This window comes from Drosophila melanogaster, chromosome 2R (genome assembly GCF_000001215.4).
Source record: "Drosophila melanogaster chromosome 2R".
Taxonomy (NCBI): Eukaryota; Metazoa; Arthropoda; class Insecta; order Diptera; family Drosophilidae; genus Drosophila; species Drosophila melanogaster.
In genome coordinates, this window is record NT_033778.4 from 10,539,446 (window position 1) to 10,564,410 (window position 24,965).

At 37.3% G+C, this 24,965-nt stretch overlaps 2 protein-coding genes, 1 long non-coding RNA gene and 1 other non-coding gene across 19 annotated transcripts in view, besides 1 other annotated feature; 2 read left to right on the forward strand and 2 right to left on the reverse strand.

Moving 5' to 3' along the window:
- The window catches only part of lola (longitudinals lacking), a 61,398-nt gene extending 57,552 nt beyond the window's left edge, over positions 1-3,846 (reverse strand). For 9 of the 11 annotated variants that reach the window (NM_080027.6, NM_206083.4, NM_206082.4 and 6 more), the window contains exon 1: positions 1,900-2,225. The gene's annotated coding sequence lies outside the window, so the exon portion shown is untranslated. Of the gene's footprint in view, positions 1-1,899; positions 2,226-3,459 lie in introns of those variants that run through there. The other 2 variants (NM_176132.4, NM_176128.5) reach the window with 1 other exon arrangement.
- asRNA:CR45135 (antisense RNA:CR45135) lies at positions 2,150-2,550 on the forward strand. Its single transcript, NR_124504.1, has 2 exons — positions 2,150-2,328; positions 2,396-2,550.
- Positions 3,847-5,479: 1,633 nt separating the features above from the next.
- Positions 5,480-7,815, reverse strand: lncRNA:acal (long non-coding RNA:acal). The gene has a single exon (NR_133110.1). It is a non-coding gene; the product is annotated as a long non-coding RNA:acal (long non-coding RNA).
- A 5,478-nt stretch (positions 7,816-13,293) lies between these two features.
- Positions 13,294-13,359: a mobile genetic element.
- Positions 13,360-18,442: 5,083 nt separating this feature from the next.
- The window catches only part of psq (pipsqueak), a 59,393-nt gene continuing 52,870 nt past the window's right edge, over positions 18,443-24,965 (forward strand). For 5 of the 6 annotated variants that reach the window (NM_001382049.1, NM_001014520.3, NM_001316414.1 and 2 more), the window contains exons 1-3: positions 18,443-19,088; positions 22,241-22,509; positions 22,581-22,745. In NM_001382049.1, coding sequence (NP_001369078.1) covers positions 22,360-22,509; positions 22,581-22,745 — 315 coding nt within the window. In that variant the 5' untranslated portion in view covers positions 18,443-19,088; positions 22,241-22,359. The remainder of the gene's footprint in view (positions 19,089-22,240; positions 22,510-22,580; positions 22,746-24,965) is intronic. The other variant, NM_206086.3, reaches the window with a different exon arrangement.

Genomic DNA, 24,965 nt, shown 5'->3' on the forward strand with positions numbered 1-24,965 from the left:
GTTTTCGTGGGGCTATCCATATCTATCATGGGCACCGATGGAGATCTGTCCCGCCGATGATGTCGATTATTCTTCTTTTCTAGATCTCTAGGGCTTTGTTGGTTTTTCTTGAGATTTCTTTGAAGGGCATTATCTACAACTGCCAGTTATGCAAGTTAACGATAAAAAGCAGATCCATTTCTCAATGGTTATCGAACAGTTATGTTACAAGCTAATACTTCAATTTATTTATGACCTATGACACTTAACTATCAACATTAAATCAAATTCAATTTAAGACTTTCCTAATGAAACCAACTACTAGAAACACCTCCTTTAAAGTGCCATATTAGTTTTATAATTTGGATATAGCCACACAAAAACTTGTTAAATACACTGGCCAGTTCAAGTGAAAGTGAAAAAAGTGAGCCACCGAAAATAATCAACAATAAACCGTAAAATAAAACGCAGAAAAGTTCAATGAACTTTTTTGCTAATGGCCACAAAGCGAATAAGTAAATCAAAACTAACAAAAATAAAAGTCGGCCAAAGAGCAGGTTGCGATAACGGCCGCTCATTATTTTTCCCCGCCTTCGTTTTATTTTTTCTATATTTTTGCTGTTTACTGTAAGACAAGAACATTAAGAATAGTGGATAATAGAAAAGTGCGACACATATTAAACTTTTTTTGCACGTGCGTGTGTAGGTCAGAAATTCGATGCAAGGTCATGGTGTTTTAAAAGGAAAAAAAGTTGATGACTTGAAAGAAGTGTACAAGTTTAAATTGTAAACAAAGAATTAAGGCAAGAAACCAAAGAGAAAAATACAGTTTTTGCTTTTCTACACTTGTTGCGCAAAAGCTTTTTTATATCTCATTTATTATTGTTATTATTCTGCACATGTGCGTAGAATGTAAACAAATGAAACTTTTGCAAAAGTCACAAGTGAAATTTAGCAACGTCGCGCAGTCCCATAAAAAAGATTAGGCGACACGAAAATATGAAAAATGGAAATGTGTAAACGTGTCGAAAAGAAAACAACAAAAGCGGCGTAGCAGAAGTGTAGCACAAAGTGGAAACAAAAATATGTGGCGACTGTTCTCTCTCTCCCTTCCTCATCATCCTCCTTGCCTCATGCTGAGCCGTCTGGTTCTCCCACTTTTCTAAGTGTGTGTGAAAAGTGCAGAGAGAAAATTTCACGCTTGTTGTTTTTGTTTTTCGTGAACAAACATAAAAACTGACGAGGGAGTATGACAAAATGAGCGGGAGAGAAAGAAAAGGGGAGCCAAAAGAGCGAGAGAGCCTAGCATTGAACAAAATATTTTATGTGTGGGGGAAAAACCAAGATGGCGGCCACCAAGACTTTGGGAATCTATCGAAATGAAAAACGTGCTTTTTTGTAGGAGTTTATAATAGAAAGCAATTAATTGAACTCGCTCTTGGCAATCTTCGTGTTTACTAATCATAGTTTTTTTTATCAAGCTTTCCCTCGTCGCAATCGGTAATGAAAAGCTTATATAACTTTCCTACTCGCGCACACATACACGTGTACTTGTAGAAAACATTTCCCACTGCAACACTTGACCTCATTTGCATGGAAAGTGAGCCACTGGCAGTGTGTGCGTGTGTGAAAATTAATGAAAACCGCCCGTCATTTACTTCAGCGTTGCATTTTGTGGGAAAGCTCTCCCTCTCCTGCTCTGTCTGTGCCTGTCTCTTTTCGTACATTGGTGAAAAGCTTTCTCCCGTGAAGTGAGCATAGGGAAAAATCGATAGAAACACCACTGGAAGTATCGATTCGATATGCAAAAACACACACAATCTCAGGCAGATAATTGCCAGGTACAGTTCAAATGCAAGTTCTTATTGTATATTATTAAGCGGTACTTTAAAACATTATTGATCAATTTTATATACACACCGAAATAGAATCACAGGCAGCACGTAGTCGTCAATAAACTTTGCACATATCAAATTTTGGTGTTGCTTTTCCAATCCATATATGTATATATATAGTAAAATATATATAATACTAATACACACACACACGATAACGCGACGGGGGGAAAAGCAATAAAGTTGAATTTATTTTTACTGTATGTGATGGGGCCCTGTATGCATGTGTATGTATTTTCCTTTCCCGCTGCCGTGGAGAGCAGAAAGAAAAGAGTAGGCAGCAGCAACAACGCACCACACACTGAAAATTGCGGACGCGCGAAGCCACTGAAGAAAAACTGACGACTGACGCGACTTTCCGCTGGTGCTCGAAAAAACGAAAGGTTCCCATAAGCAGAGACCCCGAAGAGCGCCGAGAGAGTTGGAAACGAAGCCGAAGCGAAACCCGAAGAGTGTGAGTGCGAATGAGAGTGTGAGTTCGAAAAATAAGTTGACGTCGCCTGTTTGCCACCCCTCTTCAGACGTGTGCTTTTTGTATGCTTGGCGCACAGAGTTGCCAATTCACGACAAAAGATCGACAAATTAGGATGATGCAGAAGGAGGACACGCTTTTCATTATCTGGTTGCCACCTAATTTAAGTTCCACATCAAGGAAGAAGGAAATACGTTTCCAACGGACGTCAAATTTACTAACTACACTACTTGAAAAGCCTGTCTATAAAAACACGATAACGTTTTTGCTAATCTCAAGACAATGTTAAATATAATTGGAGAAAGTATTGAATATGAATATCACAAAAATTGTTTAGGGTCTCTACGTGGTAAATAGTATTTGGCATAGACAGTGAGATGTGAGTCGTACGTACTAATTAATAAAGTTGTTCAATAGAACCTCATATACTGTAAGTGACAACGAACGAGGCTGACAACTCTGCTTGCACATATTTGGCGGAGTTCGAAAATATCATTCGCATTGGTATTGTTTTTGTTTTCCACCATGGGGCGAGATTTTGTTGTTGCTTTAGCTTTGCTTGTTTTTTTCGCAGCAAAGCGAAGCCATAATGTTCGAAATGGTAAAATTACCGTTGCCGAGCAAGCTCTCTCTCTCCCCCACTCCGACACCTCTCTCCATCTCTCGTTGCAGTTGTTTAAGGGTGTGCGAGGGAGATGAAAGATGGTCTCGGCTTGTGTGTGCAATGCATTTCCCACTAAAAAGCGCAAATTATATTTTGTGCACTCTCCAAACGTTTTTATGATCGGCGTTGATTTATTTTTGGCTTCCAGCATGACTTCATCGCCGCGCGTTTTCTCTCTAATTTCGGTGTACAAATTATGTGTACCTAAATATGTACCTTAATTTTTAACGGTTTCATCGGGTTTTCAGCTGGAAAATTAACATTTCTGTGCGAAATTCTACACGCATGCCAAATGTTCTAACCAATACTAATTGATGCGAGGAGTGTCGTTTCTGTGGCAAAATCATAAATTCTACAGATCTTTTCGACGGCTACAGTGTGCATATGAAAGGTGAACGTATAGAGATGATGGTCCCCGCATAACATCACGTCGATTGACAATCGCTCACCTGAATTTCCATTGGAGTTTTCATGGCAACTCGGTCACGTTCCCTCTTTCTCACTCCCTCTCTCTCTTTCCCACACGTTGCACAGGAGAGGGGGCGCAAACACTCACAAACACCTATAAATTATTATATATTTCGTCTTTTTGCATTTGCAGTTGAACTTTAATTACAACAAATTATGCACTCGACACAAAAACGTATTTAACATCACATAGTTTTTTCCGTGGGTGTTTTTCCAATCGGTGCTCCGCTTGAATTTATGCAATCCGCACTGTTTTTTAGACTACTAACAATTTATCCTGATTTTTTATGTGGGTGGAAAAGCAACGAGAATTTAACGAGCGGAGCGACGACGATTTTATTCCTGAGAGTTGCCGTTTGTTACTGAAAAATCGCTGCAAAAAAGTTCGAATAAAAGTCGAAAAAAGAAATAGGCTTTGCGTGTGTGTGTGAGCACGAAGTTTTTGCTTTTGTTGTTCTTTCTGCTGCATTCGAAAAACCGAAGATCGTTCGTGCGCTAGAACAAGTGAGTGCGAGCGAGATGGGGACACTCCACGATACAGTTGATTGCTTTTTGCAACTGTCTCGTTGGAAAAAAGCGTTTTGCGCGGGAATTGAGGGGAAGAAAAGAAAGAAGAAGAAGGGGTTGTGGCAAAAGGAAGTCGCGCTAAATGAAAAGGCAAAGAAAATGTGTTTTTTTTTTGCTTAGCACATAAGGAAATATGGCACATGGAGTTCTATGTAAAAAGCTATGTATTTAGATCGTCAAATAAAACGTGGAATTTGTGGGAAACACTTTTATAATACTTTTTGTATGTATAAGAGTTATAATAAGCATAATGAGAGCATGGCATAATACGAGATTTAAGCCACATGATGTACTATGTACATATGTACATAGAAATGTGTGTATGTACATACATAACATAATTTTTAACGAATTCTTATAAACCAAGTGGAAATGTTTCTAAAAAATTATGAAATGTCAAGGTCATACATAATTTACAATGTAGGTTCTACAATTTTTAGAGATTACAAAGCAGTGAGGAACATACTTATGTACATACATTTATGTAATATTTACATAAGTACATAAATATTTATGTGATTATAAATTTATATACATATACATATATGAAAGAATATATACATTCATATATACACAGTTTTTTTTAAGAAGCTTACACGGCAACTGAAATGATCTCACCATGCAGATGCAGAACTTAAAATTTGTAAATGTACATAAAAAGCTAATTTAGGTAATTTTACTACAAATAAAATAAATGCTATTAGCGCTGAAGAAGATAATTCACCAGACACCTGTCATTATTTTTTGCGAGGCAATTAAAATTCCCGACTGGGGAAGTAGAAAGGTGTCAAGAAAAGATTAAACTTTCAATTTATGGATCCACTCTTTTTTTTTGCATTTTGCCATTTTGCATATCTGTTTGTTTTGCCAATTGCTACTTTCTAATAAAATCGTCAATGTTCACGGCACACATTCGTATAAATCTTTGGTCGTTTTTTACCACCGCCTTGCATTAGCAATTGCCAAAACTTGATTTTGATGCTTAAATATAACTGATTACTTGATTTGAGCAAATATATGTACACATGCATGTACATATAAAAAAGTCAGCACAAGATCATAATTACACGAAAAACAAGAACAACAATAATGCTGTTACACGGTGAGAAATACATATGTGTTATGATTAACTAAAGTCAGTAAGCATATTTTTACTGGAATGTAGAATTTAAATTCATTTATGAAACTACATTTTTGCTAATATGCATATAATTTCTAACTGATTTCTAACTCAATTGGCACATTACAATGCCTTGAGAGCAAACGTAAGATTTGGAAAAGTGTTTTGACCGATCTATTACTAATATTTTCTTGCAGTGTAGCGCTGTCGGCGTCGACGCCCGCGCAGCAGCTTAAAAAAGCTGCGCTCAAAGAAATTAACAATAAAAGTTGGAAATTTTGTTCAACGCTTTTTGTTTATTTTTTAATGTTTTTGTGTTGTTGTTGTTGGCTCTTGAATGACGAAGAAAATATTCGCCGAGGGAAAGAAGAAGCAGAGGAACCAGAGTTCCAAAACTCGTTTGGCATTCGAAATTCCAGTGTTTGTGTGTGTGTGCGTGTGCCTTGTATTTTTGGCAACACTTCTACTCCGCTGTTGCTTTTGTTGTTGTTGTTATGCCGCCTGGCAAAGTGAAAATTTATGCCGCACCCCGCTCAAAAAAGTAAAACACGAACAAAAAAAGCACAAGAAACTGGAGTCCGTGATTTCACACAACACAACACACCGAAATTCCAATCCATTTCAAAGCCGCCAGCAAATAAACAAAAGTCAATATGTAATTGAAATTTTTTCCGCCGTTGCTTTTGCTCAACAATTTTCGTCGAACACATTTTTGTGGCTTTTCTTTCCACACACTTCGTTGTTTGATCATCCGTATTTGTGTGTGCGTGTGTGTGTGTTGCTATTTTTGATTTCCATTATGATTTCGCGCCGCTCTTTTCACAGCTCCCAATTCCAATTCGAATTTTTGAGCTTCGCTCCGTTTTCATTTCGAACTCGAAACAGAAAACAGAATTAGCATGTGTCCCTTTCTCTATCGCTCGCTATCTCCCTTCCTCACACTCTTCACAGCGATTTTCGCGCAGAGGAAAAAAATTGAGATTATGCTTTGAATGACTTTGATCGTGTTAGAACTTGACTTGGAAAAAGATTTTTTAATAGTTTCCTAAAACCTATTTATATTACATGTATATTCGGTACTTCTAAAGAGACTACAAAATTGTATATTTATTAAGACCACCTATTAGACTTGAGTATGAAGATAACACTAAGCAATTAAGTTTTAGGCATGCCTCTCGAATTTGTTCCCAGTGTACGAGTGATGGATGGATGGCCTGTGCTTTTCTAAAAACGCTCGCTCGCAATCGGGAAAAAACCCCCTAAGCCCCCGTTACTCAGCTTCTTGGTCCCGAAAAAAACTGAGGAGAGCACAAAAATCGAGGCTGCCAAAAATATTTGTTGTTAATGGAACTTTCTGGTTTTCTTTCGCTTGCAAATTTCAATTCTTTTCTTCTTATGCTCATTACTTTTTGGGTCACAGAGAACGCAGGAGATACGAAGATGGAATTGGTAACAATAGCGACTTAATCCGAGTGAAAGGAAGCCAAACTCCCCCTGAAACTACCCAACATCATCATCATCATCATCACTATCGGATGCCAACTGCGCACATTTTCACTCCCGATCCGACCAAAAGCATCGATTTTCCAACCCTACACAAAAACCCATTAGAGAACCGGAGTGGAACGAAGCTTTGCGTACCATTGTGCAGATATAATCCGAATTTGATGCTGATGATAAACATAGGGGATTAGCTTGGGAAATGTGAGACTGCAGCTTTTCTTACAAATATATATATATATTGTTATAACATATATCGTGATCATATAGTAGCTATTTCTCTTTAGAGCTTGCACTCTTGTAATACGATATCTATATTAGTAGATTTAATCTAAAAACCCTGACCATTGCCATTAACTATGTACCTATGAAACCAGGAAATAATTTCTTTCAAATCGACATTGTAGTTTTAGAACAACCTAGAGATAAGATTATGCTGTTGCAGGTTATCTTACATTTCCTGAACGGTGCTACGTTGGTGTTAGTTTGCTTCAACTAAAAACTGACAAATTTACAAGAATCGAAAAACAATTTTTGTAACTTTTGAATGCTAAATGTGAACTAATTTGTTTGTTCATCGTATGTATGTAGTAGGTATATTTATATGCTTATTACCCCAACTTTTTCCAACTCCTGCTGCTTAGAAGATTAACTAGTACACACACTAGTATGTACATATGTACTATGTATGTGAAGCCATTGCCTTGGCAAAACAAAGCAACAAAATTCGCCATACTTTAGCTAGGCCCAAAAATAGCCAAATCCTGGGAAAACTCCCACACTCCCCCTTTTTTCTGGCAAGAACAAGGACGCGTTGTGTGTGTGGTGGGGGAGGATGCCCGAGGGGGTGCAGGAGTTGCGAAGGGAGGGTGTTCGAATGGTCGGGTGGCTGTCTGGCAACGACAGGCGTTGCATAGCCCAGAAATCGAGCGGCAGCCAAGCATGATCCCCTCCGACCACAGTTGCAACCCTATAGACCTCCATCCCTTCGAGCGGATGTTGCTGCCGCTCCCTCTCCACCCCGTTCCGCTCCCCTTGTCCTTATATTTCCATTTCCTTTGGGGGGTTGCTCGGAGCAAAGAGCTTTTTTCTCGTTGCCGCCGCCGCCGCCGCCGCTGCTGTCAAGGACCAAAAACCAACCCCTAAAACCCCGAAAACGGGGGGAACGACAGTCAGATCACAAGCGGATGGTCGGCGGGTGGTCGCTCTTGAATTCGGGAGGGTGCGAGGGTGGCACTGTCCTTTTTCCTTTTGGGGTGGAAATGAAATGCGAACGCACACACTAAACAGATCCTGTCGTCAAGGGTTGGTGGTCCCAGTTGTTCCCCCCTTTTTATTGCGTTATTGCAAAAGCGAACCGAAATGAACTAAACTGAACTGAACGTCAGCTGCGATCTCACAGGGGACTTGGCACTTGGCGAAAAAAAAAAGAACTGAAGAGTTGCATTCATCCCCTACACAGCGAATTAATCATGTCCTTGAAAGCGAGAAAATGCTACTACTTCGTCTAATGCTCGGGATTAAATTGTTTATCCGGTAGCGTGGATAAATATCAACCATAAACAAAGGGCTTTCCCTAAAAGTAATATATGAAATGGTCCAATATCCAGGTTGCTAGTACTCAAGTTCTTGGGGTTTTTATGCATTAGATGAAATTAAATTTTTTAAGGAAATAAGAAGCTAAAGAAATAAGCAGTTACCACGTGATAAAATCTTAATTTTAATTTTTTTTTTTATATTTTTAGAACTTTCTTTAAATGATATTCCTTAATTTGGTAAAATTAACTAACTGTGAAGCTCTCATGCCTAATACTTTTCCACACCTAACGATGATTGTTGATGCATAATGAAAAGCTGTGCACTTTGATATTAGCCACATGTGCATTTACAGGTTTTCAAGTTTTATGATCCATGGAGGCGAAATGAAAACATATGTGTATGGGTACTAAAATAGAGGCTTCCGATTGCCCTTTTTACTCTCAGTATGGAAACCGGGTGCATTGGATCCGATCCAGCTGTAGGATCCAGTTCCCCAAGGGTTGCATTCGGCGATTTTCCCGCCCTCCCCAAGCAAAAAAAAAAGAAGAAAAAAAAACAGTGAAACCCAACAGCTGCAGATCAGGATCTTTGGGAGAAAAACCACCCCTAAGCATGCATTATATGCACACGATCGTTGCACGCTCCCCTGATCAACTTGATCGATCAATTCCATGCCCTTCCATTCCACCCTTGGCCACACGAACGTGCACTCACACATACAGATACTCACACATACGTAGGCAATGGGGTCGCCACTCAACTCCATTAAATTCAATTGACAAAAGGAAATGAACATGAGCATGCAAAAAACAAAACAAAAAAAAAACACGAAAAACGAAAAACAAATGCATGTGCCACATACAACAACTCGCATGTACATACACACACACACACACATACATTTGTATATATACACGAAAAACAGATTAATGGAGAGGAAGAGAACAACAATGGGCAGTAGGGGCGCATAGAATGGGAAAATTCAAGGTACTTTCGTGGGGTTTCAGCTCGCTTCTGGATGGGATCGGTGACGCGGGAGCCCAAAACGCCGCACATCTGCTCTCGGCTCCTCGGTTTCCGATGGCTTGGATGTGCAGATGCGGATGCGGATGGGGATGAGTCTGCTGTGTGGAATGGTGTATGCATGGTCTTGTGGGCTCTACTTACACAAATTGTGGCCATGTTGCCCCGCTGGCATTGCCTTTTGCATTCGTAATTTGCATTTGCATGTGAATTTCATCGGTGAGGGGGAGAAAACAAGGCGATTACGATCCAAAACGGATCGATCTTCAGATACCTTTAACGAATGATCGGAGAAACATGGAACTAAGGCAACTATAGATAAATTTATCTGTGAAATTTGGCTATTTATATTTCTATATAACATTTTAAAGTTCCATAGCTATACTACCAAATTACTATTAAAGTCTCCATCCAATTTTCTATATTTCTATACCAATTAGCAAACTATCAAACCAAATATTATCATATATCTATTATATTATCATTTTAAAAACACCTTATAGAACTTAAAAACCAAAGCTTTAAATATATGATCAATCGATTCTTGAGTAAGTGTTGAAAAATGTTGTATATTTTTAACAAGCAAGTGCATAGCTTTTTCTCTATGATATGTTATTAAAATATTAAGCATCTCAATTCAGGTTAAAATTACCATTGATGAAAAAATAGAACAATACAAATGAAAACAAATGATCAAAGTTGATAATATTTTTAATTCATGAATAAATAAATGAATATTGTTCCAATGGAATCCGCTGATTAGCCTTTCTAGATTCTGATAGCTAGGGATATGATTTATAGTTTCACCTTTTTCACAAAGAAACAACCTGTGATGACGCGACTCCTTCAAGGTTAACCCTCTTTTTGTGGCCCGGGGTGTAGAGTTAGCGTCCCACGCATTTTGCTCGCTTCCTTTTGCATTTTCTTCATCGGCTGTCTTGTTTGTCGCTGTGTTTGTGTGTGTGTGTGTATGTTTGCATGTAAATGAGTTTCGAGCACAATACGAAAATAAACATTTTTTGTTCTTGCACTTTTTGTTTTCCCCGTGCAATTTCTGTGGCTAAAATTAAACGCGAAAAAGGAATTTTTATGGAACAGCTGTATTCGCCATTCAGCGGAATGGAAGTGGAAGCCCAAGAAAACGAGAAGATGGAGGTGGGAAAACAAGGTAAAAACCCAACATACTCATGCACTCAATCAGTGACTCACACATATCTGCGTTTTAACTTGGCTTATTCGAGGAAAGTGCCACGGAAATCAAGTTAAATGCTTGCTTAACCCTTTGCTTTTTTTTTTTTGCATAGGAAAATATTGCAACTTCTTATATTTTCGATTGCATTGGAAAAATCTATTCAAAATAAAATGCTTAATGTTTAAATGTTTCCTAAGAGATGTGTTTAAAAAAGAAAAATTTAATAATTAAAAATATTTGCTCACAAATCTTTAAGATTAACTATTTTTATAGAATACTCTATATAGGGTTAAACGAAATTTAGCAAAAGTCTTGAGATCTTCAGAGCGTTTGGCATTTAAAAAATTTACAGACTTAAGGTGCGGCTTAAGTTTTCTCTTTGCCGCAGCTTCAGAAATGGAAAAAAAATGTTGCCAAAAAAAAAAACATCAGAAAACTGAAGCTAAACAAGTTTTTAGGTTTTTCGATCTTTGGCTAAGCAACAGCTTTCAATTTTCATGATGTCAGCCAATTCTTGGCCAATTTTAGAGTAATGAAAAGGCGCTAGCTGTGAGAAACACATTTATCAGGGAAATTTACTATATAAAGTAAAACAAAAAATTAAATTTAGAGTCTAATTAAATCAACATGAACCAAAAGTACCTTAAGTAGAGTGATTTAACTTAAATTTCTTAATTTTAGCTAATTGCTAATAGCTCGAATTTCTTCGTTCCGCTAATTATGCGCAGAATTTTAGGATGCGCAATTATAGTTTCCAAATTATGACTGTTGCGGCTGCGGTTTTTTGATGAAACACGGTTATCGTAAGCACTTATTTTCGTACATGCTGAAAATCAAGTTTTTGCAATTGTTTTTTGGCAACAAAGAAACGCCAAATGAAAAAAAAAACAAAGGCCGCGAATAAAAGTTAATTACATATAAAAAAGATTTATACACACATAGAAAGTTGCATGCAAGACAAAAAAAAACGATGTTTAAAAATTATTTTGATGTTGAGCTTTGACGATCCCGAGATATGGGATACACAAATACATACAGTGGAGCTACAATAAGTAGAACATAAATCAATTTTGATAACCCGTTAGATAAGATCAAGTTAGACTAATATCAGCGGAACTATTTGTGTATATTTATTTGTGTACATTTATATTTAGGTATTGCGATCGTATTCAAAAGCTTAAACTGCTAAATTTCTTTCAATTTTTTGTAAATTGTTATAATGTGAAAGAGTTAGAAATGTATTGAGGCTTAAGTTGAAACGTTCGGATTAGCAAGGAAAAAAGTTGAACAAGGAGTACATTTAAACATAATTTCAAGTAGCAGAATAACGAATTTTAATTCAACGACAACATTACTGTTTTTGATGAAATTCTTTCAAATGACACGAATAAGTTAGATCATATGGTATCGTTATGGATCATATTCTTAAAAAGTTAGATTTTTAGGTTATTGCATTTAGGGGAGTTTGACTGTGGTCTGGACCCATGAGTGCGTGTGAGTGTGTGTTGGCTGTTTTTGTACATTTTTGGAGATGGGTGTGGGCGCTTCACCGATTTGCCCCGAGGGCGCATCAGCGAAAAGTAATGCTTTGAAATGGAATACACGGACAGACAATAAAGTAAATTTCACGTTGTCATGTCGGCCCACAAAAACCTACAAAGAAACAACAAGAGGGGCAGATTTAGGAACAGCAAAATGGTGAAACCCTAACAGAAAAAGTTCATTTCGGTTCGTTACAATGCGACGATGATGATGATGATGATCCCCGAAGCCGAGACAATTTCCACCCCAAAAAGAGGTCATTTTCGTGGGGGGGGGGGAGGTGTGTTCAGTGTCGGGGGGTTGGGAGGTAACATCGATTGCGGCAAATAGAGCTTCAGGGCCAGCGAGCAGAAAACTACCCTGAAAGTAATGTTAAATGAGAGGCGTACGCAATCCCGCTGTTTCACATTCCACGCAAAAACAAAAAACGAGCCCCAGATCGAAGGGATAAATGCGTGCGCTCTCCCTCCAACGGCGCCTCTCTTGTTTCGGGGGAGTGACAGAGAGCACGAGATCCACACGAGCCAAAATCATGCCAGAGCTGGAGAGAAAGTACGTGGGGTGACAAAGAGAGTGCCCGAGGGAGAGAGTAAACGAGTGCGAGAGAGAGAGAGAGAGAGAGAGAGAGAGGAGTCCGCGAGAAAGCGCCACGAAGTATGCTCTTGTTTTGTGCTCTCATTTTCACCTTTTGCGTTGTCTCATCTTAACTTTTCACTTGTGTTTGTGTTGCCAGGCGAGCTTTTTTCTTAAGAAGGAGAAAGGAGAAACGAGGATGAAGCGAAGGTAAAGTGATGGAAAAGGAGAAGGGTTTTGTAAGAAGAAGAATTTCGATTACAAATGGCTAATTTGTGAAGGAAATTAACTTAGTTTTAGAAGTATAAGTAGTTGATCTAATTATAATTATTATTCTGTTATTTTATTTTATCAAATTATTTCAATGTAATGTGACATGACACTGTGACATTCTTATACCATATACTTTTATATATTTTTCATTTTTTTTTCAAAACTTATATAGATTATGAGAGCTGAACTATTATTTTAACCATTGCTGTTGAAAGCACACAAAAAATTGCAATGTAGACTTTCATCTTCATAAACCAACATTTAATCAAAGCTAATTTGTTGCCGCAATTAAATTGAACTGACTATTAAATTTAAATTGCAAACTGTTGGTAACTCTTTAACCAAGTTTAAGCGTTATGTCATAGCCAAGATAAAAAGTAATATGAAATGCTGTCACTTTTATGACAAATCCGCATAACATGACCTTGGAATGCTACATTGAAGACTATAGATAAATGTCAAAAATGAAATATTGTATTTAATTCAATTCACACTTCCTAAGTAATGGGTATCTGATAGTCGGGGAACTCGACTGTGGCATTCTGTCTTCTTTATTATAGAATATTTTGTATCATAATATTCAAACGATCTGCATTAAGTTTCGTGTAGTTTGATTGCCTTTTAATGCATCGATTGGGGATAACAGCTACTTTAGTTGAGCTGAATATCAAAAAAGGAAGGAATATACAAAAATGCAATACCTATCGCTAAAACTACATACATGCATACATACATTCATATATGGACTTAGACCCGCAAACATGCAAACATACATACATACATACATACATACATACATGTAGTATGTACATATGCACGTGGATAATTCTAGAGGCTAGCTCTCTACATTTGCGTTAAACACACCTGGAAAGTGCGCTTTTGTGTGTGTGTGCATCCATTGAAGGGCTTCGCTGCAAAAATGAAACACGTCAACACAAACTGCAACTAGAATCCGAGATAGCTAATGGCTAACAAGCGTGGTTGCAATTATAAGTTCAGCGACAGCACTCAAATGACAAAATGAATGAAATATTGCTTAATTACTACTTTTTGGAATCAGTTTTAATTTGTTAGGGCTCACCTTTGTTAACTTATGTAAAAATAGAACAATTTTTTAAAGTACTTTAACACGTGGGAAATTGTAGAAATGTACATAAATATAAATTATAAATCTTAGAATATCATTATAATTGAACTAAGTTTGAATCATATGTTGTGATCTTACAGCCCTGATCACTCAACTAGAACCACATTACTCAAAAAGTTAGTTTTTAAAATGTTTTAATATAAGCTATTATGTTGAACAATCTGTGCGGATTAGAATTGAAATCATTTAAAAATGCATGTATCTTATCTTATATCTTTACTAATTCTTGTTAAAATAATGAGCATAGCTACTGGTTGTTTTAATCAGCTCAAGCTTAATCATTAGTTCATTTGATCGTGCCTTATAACTATTTTCAAAATAATTAAATATTCTTCTGAAACATTTCCAAAAGTTTAAGCAAAATATAAAATTCATTTTTTTTAAACTGCAAGACTTTAATGATTTACAAACAAATACAACTCACTTTCCAACTCAAAACTTAAAGTTCGTAATAGCTGTAATCTCAGTTAGTAGTTGCAGCTGCAAGGTGCTATTCCATTGGCCACTACTGTACTTGCCTACGAACTTTTTATCTACGCGTGTGTGCATAAGTTAGTATGTGAAAAAAAAAGTTCTAGGGCAGGTTATAGTTTTAACTCTTTCACTTTTTTTTTTGCAAAAACCTCTAAAGTGAACATTAGATAATGAGCGCTGGAGCGACCACGAAAGAGATAGCGATAACAGCGAGAGAGACAGAAAGAGAGTGATAGAGACAGAGAGAGAGAGAGAGCTCGACTGATAAATCTAATGTTTGTCATGTGAAGCGAACCGCTTTTCAGGGCCTTGCAATTTTTATGCACTTATGACATGAAATTGCTTTGCACACACTCATAAAAGCTCTGCGACTCCCTCTCTCTCGCCTGCTCTCTCCTTTGCTCTCTCGGTTTTCGGCGGCGGGCGGTAGAAGGGTTGGCAAGGGGGGTGGCGACGGGGTGAGTGCATGCGCACCATTCAAGAAATGCATTGCACTTGTCGCCCAACACGCGCACTAATACAGCCACACATACACGCACACATGCACACACATTTTCTGCCCACAGACTTACATAAACTTTTCCATAGAAAAAAAATGTATAAACCTTCCAAATGACGTCAATCGCTCTGTAAATTGTGGCTTTTGTTAACTGGTTGTTGCTGCTGTTGTTGTTGCTTCCTTTCCATGCCAAAAACAGAAGTTTTTCGGCTTTTCGAGTGGGCTGTATGCTCATTGGCATCACTTTTATCTGTTTTGGGAGCCCAGTTTGTGGATCATCGACCGTGAAATCAGCGCTATTTATGTTTATTCGCTCCATCGATCTTTCACAACTCGAATTTTCACCCAAATGCTTAAAAATTTAAAAAATAAAACTGTTGATTTTCCCATTGAACATAATGTATTTATTCTTGTAACTTTAACATGATATAAAACATATTATTTTTTTTTTAATTTACTCACAACATTACAAAATTGAAATAGATACAATTGAATTTAACAGGAATAGAAAAGTGTTTAATATTGTTGATCATCAATTACATAAAACATTCCAGACCCATAATTCATACACATGAAAATGCAAATCTTCTATATTTAACTGTAATTTAAACTCGTTATCTATAGAAAATTGTTTAACAATGTCTCAATTGTCTTTGCGATTTATTTGTTTATTTGTTATGAGTACAACTTACAAGTATTCATTTCCTTAACTAAAGCCTCTTACTCAATGAACGCCAATAAATATTACTTTTACAAGTAAAAATATTATAAAGTTTATGATTTTTAAACACAAATTTCTTGTTTTTCTGGTGTAAACCTTAGAATATTACACCTTTTGCCAGTTGTAATTTAGAACCACTGGCGCCACCTGTGGGCCACACTTGTCTCTTTTTCAAAGCAGAGCAGAAGGGCAAAATGCTGACCTTAATATGCATTAATTGTTGCAGCAGAGCGATTCTAATGCGCTCACTCTCATTTTCCGACTCCCAATCGCTCTCTCTCTCTCTCTCGCCCCCTTTCTCTCGTTCTCTTTCTCCAGCGGGTTTCTTTCTCCGCTCCCCCACTCTGTGCATTTTCCATTTACGTGCTTTATGCTTTTTTTGGAGCAGCGCGCTGTTTCCATTTCGATCCCAATTACTGTTGTTGTTGTTGTTGTTGTGGCCTCTTTGTTGGTGTGGGGGATCTTTTGTTTTGTTTGTTTGTCCTTCTCTAATTGTGGAACCTGTGCGTGTGTGTGTTTTTAGAGATGGCACGTCAACGGGAATTTTGGTGGGTGGTGGGGGCATGTTAAATCAATACTGATTAACTGGGATTACATTGGGGAGCATTGAAACTCCCACTTTAATATGAATATTTATAGGAGCATTGAGTTTGCAGCTAAAGCTATGTATCTAAATTGCTCCAAAAAAGAAACCTTTGAAAACAATGAATGCATTCGAACATAAAATCAACTTAATATTCATATGAACCTATTGTATTTTTAGCTATTCTACACGTTAATTACACTACCTTATAAAATAGAACATAATCTTAAATTTAAAGTTTTGCTAATTTATGTATTTGTACAATGTACTTTCATATTTATGCCATTTATAGGAGATTTTTCCGCAATAAAATGATCACAGAAACTCTTAAAAGTTCTTCCTAAAAACTTATGAAATTCTTTGTTCCTGTGCAATTTAAGATATTTAGATTTAGATTTAGAGTTTGGGCAAAATGAATTCTAAATATTTGAAATTGTATATGGAAGGTATTCTATAATATTTTGGCATAAGTATATATATTTAGATTTGACCGATTAACTCAAATGATTCAGCCTCGTGACACGAAAAGTTCCACCCGCCACTCAATCCGCAGTGCAAGTAACTAAGCAAATGCGATATGTGTGTGCTTAAATGCATATAGCATGTTTATGGGTCTGCCGAATGGGGTTTTTCGAATGGAGTAGGGTGCGTTTGTGGGTTTTGTGGCGGGGGGAAAGGGGGGATGGGTATTTCGGTGGCCTATGTGCGCCTATAATTATAAGGCATATACACTATATACATATGTACATGGGCATAGCATAGCTGCGTGTTTTTCGTCGGGTAAATAGGTGCACACGTCAATTGCTGGAACGACCTCAATGGGTTCCCACTTCCAGGCCCCCCCTTCCACGGCCCACATTCGTTTGATTTTTCCGCACTGGAAAGTGGGAAAACCGGAGCAATTATTTCCCGATCCGATCATGCTACAATTATGTATGTTTAATTTTTTTTTTTTGCTGCTGATGTTGTGTTTCACTATTCACCATTCCATTGCCGTGGAGCTAGAACATGCAATTATTTTAATGTATTCGGCCTTGGGACTCATGAATGTCAATTGGCACGTAAGTTCTCCATTAGCTATTAGCTTTTACCCGCGGCTCCACGCATCCAAATGCAAATCTCTATATGTATATATAGATATGTACCTAAATGTGTACATACAAACTCATATGGTTTACGCTGCAAATCAGTCGTTTTGTATGCTAGCTTCGTTTTTTTTATGGTTTTTTATGGGGGCTAGGCGACTCCCACCCACTCGCACATATTTATACAAATTGAGACAGCGGAAAAAGTGCAACTCATTTGAATGGTTTCGCCTTCATTATGCAAATACGAGCACTGTTGGTGGCGAATATTTATTTGCTCATTATAAATACATAGAGTTTCTGGCATTTTAGCAATCATGACTTGCACGCACACGAGCATTAAACGAGTTTCTAAAATTCAGTGTAATGATCGAGTTTTATGGGACTATTGCATTCGAATTTGAACTGAGTGGGCGCCAACATATCGATAATATATAATGACAGTCGATATTTTCATAGCAACCAGCTTTCGCTGGGCTCGCTGCGCAACTAGGTGGCAGCTCTGAAATGTATATTACATGTAAGAAATCCTTTTACAAACTCAATAAATAATAATAAATGCTTGAAATAAATGTATATTTCAATACTTCTAAAGCATTTTATATATTATGTTTTTATTGGTATTACGGAAAACCTCCAACTTTCAATTTTAAAGCATTATATTTATAAATAAAATAATTCTACAAGCAAAAAAACTCATTTAATCCTGGAAGCACTTATGGATTTCACATTATAAAAGAACTGATTAAATGTATGAAGATACATCATTTTATTAACGTACATTTTGTAATATTTAATTTTTTGAATTTTCAGTTTCTGCGCGCCCATATCAAAGTCCGTAGCAAAAAAATCAATATAGGAAATGCAATAGGTGCAAGCGGGACGACCAGCTGAATCGAGCGGCGAAGCAAAGAAGACCCGATAAGGCGATGCCACCTAGTTAGAAACTAATAAGTAGTTGCATAAATAATACAGTTTTTTACACAATAGAAAATCCAAATGAGTTCTCACTCAATTTTAAAGCAAGTTATCTACTATTTGGAAACACTACCCAAGTAGTTTTCAGCCTTTGAGCACCTTTTGCTACATTTTAGCACCTTGCGGCGATCTGGCAGCGCCACACGAAAATGGCGAACACGAGCACTCCGATGAACGACGAGCTGAAAAAATAATTATTATTTTAAATTCCGTTTTGCCAGCGAAATTCGGTGCGTGCGCGAAAAAGAGTGCGGAAAAGCGCGGTTGAGAAATTTAATCGGCCCATTATGAAGCGGTCAAAGTGCGGCGCCAATGCAAATGGTTAGCCAAATGGCAAGAAATATGTAGCGATAGCGTGCCAGCCCAGTAAAATCAAATAGAATCAAATTTAAGTTTCTTGCTTTGCGAATTATGAAAAACCAATCGCAATGCGTGTGTGTGTGTGTACGTGTGGTGCGTGCGCGCGTGTGTTAGTGAGCGAGCGTAGAAGCAGAAGGCGTAGCGAGAAATAAAAATAAAAAACCATACAATAATTGATTTAAAAAAAAGAAAAGCAAAAAGGCCAACAAACGAAAAACAGCAGAAGCAACAAAAACACACGACAAGCGGCAGCAAAAACAACAACACAAAACTGGCGGTAAATACGCATACAGTACGATACAAAAAAATAAACTAGAAGCAACAACAAATACGCAACGTAACGGGAACTCTTTGACGTATTTCCTCTATTATTATGCAAAAAGGCAGGCGGCAAATTGCAGCAGCAGCGAAAATCAAATATAAATAGCGAAAAGGTAAGGACAGAGGCCCCACAAACTAAACTAAAAATAAGAGCCGAACATATTTGTTGTTTGCAGAGTGCAGTAAAATGGGTGCAAATAAATGGGCAAAAGAAAGAAGCAACAAAATACTGCAAACCTTTCAATTGGCTTCAATTGGCAAATGTAATTGTTCAGCATTACATTTGCATTACACCGCTCACCAACTCTTGCTCCCTCTCACTCTCTCTCTCACTGTGTTCTCCGCTTTTGCGCTCCCTTTGCCCCTTTTACTTTGCAAAGTTTTGCGACGAACAAGAACAATAATAATCAAAACAAAAATGTTTAAAATCCATTTTCTTTCGCCTCTCCTTCACCCACTCACTCATTTCGTAGCGCGCTGTCATTTGTCTTGCGCCTTTGCCTCCCCCCCTCTTCTTCTTCTTCTTCTACTTTACGTTGTCCCCTTCTTCTCTCTCTCCCCGCAACATTGCCGTCTCGCTCGCTCGCATGCACACCATGCACGGGTGAAGAGGAGACGTAACGAAAACGAAGTTGGTTTGCCTGGAATGCCACAGTGGGTACAAAAGGGTTTGATAGTGGTCACAGTCGACACAGTGGGGTGGGTATTTCATTATTCTGCAACAGAAACTCTTGTTATTCTTATTAAGTCAAGCAAAACTAGCAAAAATAAACATTTCTAGCCGGCTAAAAAAAAACTCAAAATCCAATCCAAAATCCAATAAATATTTAGTACAAAGTGCAAGATTGCTAATAAAATAAACCAAAAGTATAGCACTTACTTTTTGTAGGAGATGAAGGTTGTTAAAAGCATTCATATATAATTAATACGAATAAATTTATTTTATTTAAGTTCTAAATTATACGTACTTATCATTTTATATAAAGATTTACATTGCCTTATGCAGTGATGTTACAATCATCAATGTAGATCTTATAAGAATCAATAGGCCGTCCGTAGGTCGGGTAGGGTGTAGAAACATAAAGTGCAGTGAGGAAATATTAAAGGGCAAGAAAAAGTGAAAAAGCAATAGCACAAACATACAAAAAACACGAACACACATTATCCATTTGCCAAATAAACATGCACAAAGTAAGAGAAAGACGGGGAAAATGCAGAAGAAGAGGCTCCAAAAGGCGGCAAATCGCTGCATGTGTGTGTGTGAGCGAGAAGGCAACAATGGGACGAACAATATAAAAAAAAAAAAACGTGGAATTGGTCTAGTAATGTAAGAAGAAGAGCAGTAACAACGCGGACGAACGGACCGCATAATGCGCGTTTAATGATAAGTCTCTCTGTCCGAAACGAAGAGAGAGACATGGAGAGAGCGCGGCTGAGAGGCCCGCCGATTTTCGAGTGGGTGGCAACACCTAGTCTTCCTCTTTCTTTCACACCTTTTCTTGCCGCCGTTTTGTTTTGATTGCGAGTCTTCTGCGAAATGAAATGCAAATACAGTGGAGCAGCCTTAAGCTCGTAAACTTTTACATATACAATAAATGCAAATAATTTAAAATAAAACAAGTTTGGAAAATGCAACTATAAATTTTCTTATTATTTTTCTTAATTTGACTTCGAAATTTGTAAACAAAGATAGATTTCGAATAAATCAAATCAAAAACATCTCTTTGAGTATCCACTGTGGCAACTGTAACTTTGTAATAAAGAAATCCCTTGAAAATCTGACTTATTGTTCGGCATAAAATTGTGGTTGCATTTTAGCCTCCGCATTGGAAGTTGCAAGCAAAAGTTGGCATCTCCTCTCTGTCCGCCTCTTCGTCGCTCCATTGCCTCCCATTTTATTTGCACGGCAAGTTGCCTCCTCGAGCATCCTTTCAGCATTCCTATTATTCTTTTTTATGTTCCTTCCTTTTTTTTTTTGACAATGCCCCAACTAGCAAAAACAACTTGCAGGCACCAATACGTGCCATTGAAAACGAGAAAGGGAATTTAATCCGAAAAACACTGATTTCAGATACTCTAACTGCTACTTGGGGATTTTGTTTGAATGTTAATTAATTTAAAAACTAGTAGTAAATGGAAAAATGTAGTGTAAAAAGAGCGTTTTATTTGAAAATACCATTTATTTTGTTGTAAACATGTGACCATACTATGATACCCTTTTAAAAGGGCATACAAAAATGAAGTTTCACTGAAAACTGGTTTCAGTTTCGGTTTTCTTCCTTCTGGCCTGGCCCAACATTTTACATGAAAATGTGCAAAACAAAACCATTCCGGCGGTGCTAAAAACCACGCGACATGACCAGCACTAAATAAAGTTAAAATAGTAACTATTCGTTGAGCTCATAAGCTTTAAAAAAAAAGGTAACTTATGTTCGAAAATAAAACAAAATAAATTAGCTTGAATGGAATGTTCATTCATATACAAGTAATTTTGATTCTCTTCGGTAATCATATTCATTGGATTATTTTTACTCTAAACAGATTGGGAAAGCATACTAAATTGTTTTTGGTGGGTTAAACTTAAGTTAAATAGGCTGCTACAGAAAACCTTCTAGGGATAGAAACTAATAAGTTTGTTTTGAAAATCAGGACTTCAAATGCATTAGCATATTGTGATCTAAATCTCTTGAAAGTGCTAAAGTCTCGGTTCAAAAGTAATTAAAAATTGTTCTTCAATTCATACGAACTTGAATGAAAACGTTTTTAGTTTTATTATTCTTATAGAGTTATCAAAATAGAGAGTTGAAGGGAACTTAATACTTCAAGAACTTAAAAACTATTTTTATGTTAGCTGTTCAGGGTGCTACAATCGTTAATTACCATATTTCCCATAGGGCATTTACAATTCGACCTGCATAGCCTGATAGCCATTGACTATTCCTCCTACCTGTCTTCGGCATAGTTTATCCACCCCCCACCCCCCTGCCCGCCACCTCCCACTTTGCGTCTTATTCCCTGTAACTCGTTGTAAGGCGCTGTAAGGCTCTCGAACACAATGGACCGACTGGCTGCAACTCCTTTTGTGGCATCTTCAACATGTGGTTGGTGGTGGTTCAGTTGCATCGGGAACGGCAATTCGCCAAGAACTCAGATAGGAGGATGCAGCCAGTTGTCCTTAAAGTCTCTGTATTGATTGATGATTTGCCATTGCAACTCCTCGAGTGAACCGCATTAAATTGATGATTTTCTTCGGCTTTTCCCGCAGTATACTGGAGTATACACACATTTCCGCAGCGTGTTGAGCACGCCACAAGCATAAACAAAAGTGAGCAACAGGAATTCAGCTAGGATTCGGCGTGAAACGAATACGAAAAACCATACGAAATGGCAGCGGTTCGAGGACATCAGTATTTCAGTCTGCGCTGGAATAACTACCAGAACACGATGACGTCCGTGTTTCAGCAGCTGCGCGAGGATCTCTCCTTTGTGGACGTCACTCTGTCCTGCGAGCATGGATCCCTCAAGGCGCACAAGGTGAAGTATCTCGATATATGTATCTACACTATAGTTATGAAGCTAATCAAACTTTTGTTCAAAAACTCCAGGTCGTCCTGTCCGCCTGTTCGACGTATTTCCAAAAACTACTGCTCGAGAATCCGTGCAAACATCCCACAATTATCCTTCCCGCCGACATTATCTTCACCGACCTGAAAACGATCATCGATTTTGTTTATCGTGGTGAAATCGACGTCACCGAATCGGAATTACAGGTGAGTCGATATACTAGTTGTTAGTTTTTGCAGGTGATTCTAAAATAGATTTATCATTGTAAGAACGATATAATAGAGAATATATATAGAAATACAAAGGAATTTCATCTGAAATCGGAAGTATCTGATGTACGAGTATAATTATCTAGATTTTCATGTTTATATTTTATCATATCTTTCCAAATGTGTTGCCATAAAATGGGTTTAATTAGGCGGAAGTATTTATTTATATATTTCTCGCAATTGAAAGGTGTCGATATGTGAATGTTTCTGTTTTGCGGATAAGTTAACTGTATTATGAGACTATTTTTGAAATCTTTATTCCTATCTCTAATACCCGTTAATCTTTATATTTCGTAAAAACCCGAATGAAATGAAAATACACGATTATGAATAGGCGTAAAATCGAGCATATCTAGATTTATATATCATTTGGATATAATTCTATTTACTAAACAACTGTGCTACAATAAATGGGCTATTCTACCGAAACGAGAAAGTTCTAACGTTCAAATTCCAGTGGCCATCAGCTATGAAATACACTGCACCCACAATTACCACCTGCTAATCGGTTTGTCAACAAAACAAAATAACATCGAAATAGCCCGACCACAAAAGTGGTTCTTTTTTAAATTGAACGCACAAATATGAAGGGGGAGAGCAGTAGTAATAGTATGTGCACAATTGCTTTCAGGGTCGTTCTTATCTGGGCAGAGCTACAACCCCCCTCCCCTCCCCTCCCCCCACTTCCTCGGAAAACCCCTTCTCTACAAGCTTCCACTTTTCTCCTGCATTTATCTGAGTGCCACCCACCGCAACCGATCTACTACACTGCACGAAATACAGAGTGCTCTTAGTTTTGTTTACTCAAAATATACAAACAAAAGTGAATTTAAGTTCAATATGAACTAAATTATTACATCTTAAATAATACATTATTTTTACTAAACATGGAATCTACTCAGTAAAATTTTTTAATCAAATTAAATTTATTTTTCCAAATCTATCGTAATATTATTTAAATGTTTAATAAACCCCTTCAATTACTTGGCACCAAAACTAGAGGGATTATATATCAATATTTCTAAGATATATATTACTTACATAAAGATTTATTTTACTAAATTTTTTAGTATTAGAGATAAAAGCCTAAAAGCGGTGCAATTTTATTTCCGGTGCAGCAACGTGCCTCGATTTGTTGCTTTTGCATTTGACGACAACGCCCCATTGTAATTGTCATTTGTGCGCTTCATTAATTCTCGTTGTTCCGATTCGTCCGGACATATAGACTATATATACTATATAGAAAACTACACCATTGAAAGTTAATGGGTAGAATGTAGTGCTTCTTCTTCCACTGGCGATATGGGTTTGTTGTTGCCACAACTGGTAATTAATATTGATTTGCATGCCCTGTGCACCGCAGCTCTACAAGTTTATCGATTTTAGGCCGCCATAATAGGCTGACAGGTCAAAGGGTTTAACCTTTGCGAACTGTGGGAAAATCAAATTAGGCTAATCAATTCCAAAAACTAATTGGATCGGTGGGCGAGTCCATTCGATGTCCTTACACGTTACTTATTCATTTAAAACTCAATTAGTATTGATTGAATATATTGATATTGATATAAATATATTGATATAAATACGATTCGAAAACTTAAGCTTGATTGCAATTTGATTTCTTAAGTTTATCGCAGATATTAAGGAATTAAATATACATACAAATTACAAATTTTTTCATATTTTTTAGAAAAGTTTTTTAAATTAATTTGAACACTTTTGCGGACTAGTTGCTTGTAAATAGTTTTAAAAAGAAATTCGAATTCTATATCACTTTATAGTTTATTCACTTTTAATAAGATCCATACCCTGCATTAAAAAATTAAACACAATTAATTATATAAAACATTTAATCTATTTGAAAGTAAACAAAAATGTTAATGCTTTACAGCGGAAATCCTTCGCTTCGCTGTTAAGTGTTAACATTAACTTATTTAAACAGCAACCGCTTAAGCGGGGACAGCAACCGCATTACAGTGGCGGCCAACGTGTGACGTTTGTTCGCTTGAGCAAATAGCCGAGCAGCGCTCAACTTGCTTCGCACTCAAGTCGCCGTCGCTGAGAAATAAAAAATTACTCAAGCTAAAAGGGGGCAAGCGAAAACGAAAAAAAAATATAACTCAAACGGCGGTCCATTTCCACCCGCTCTCTCTCTCC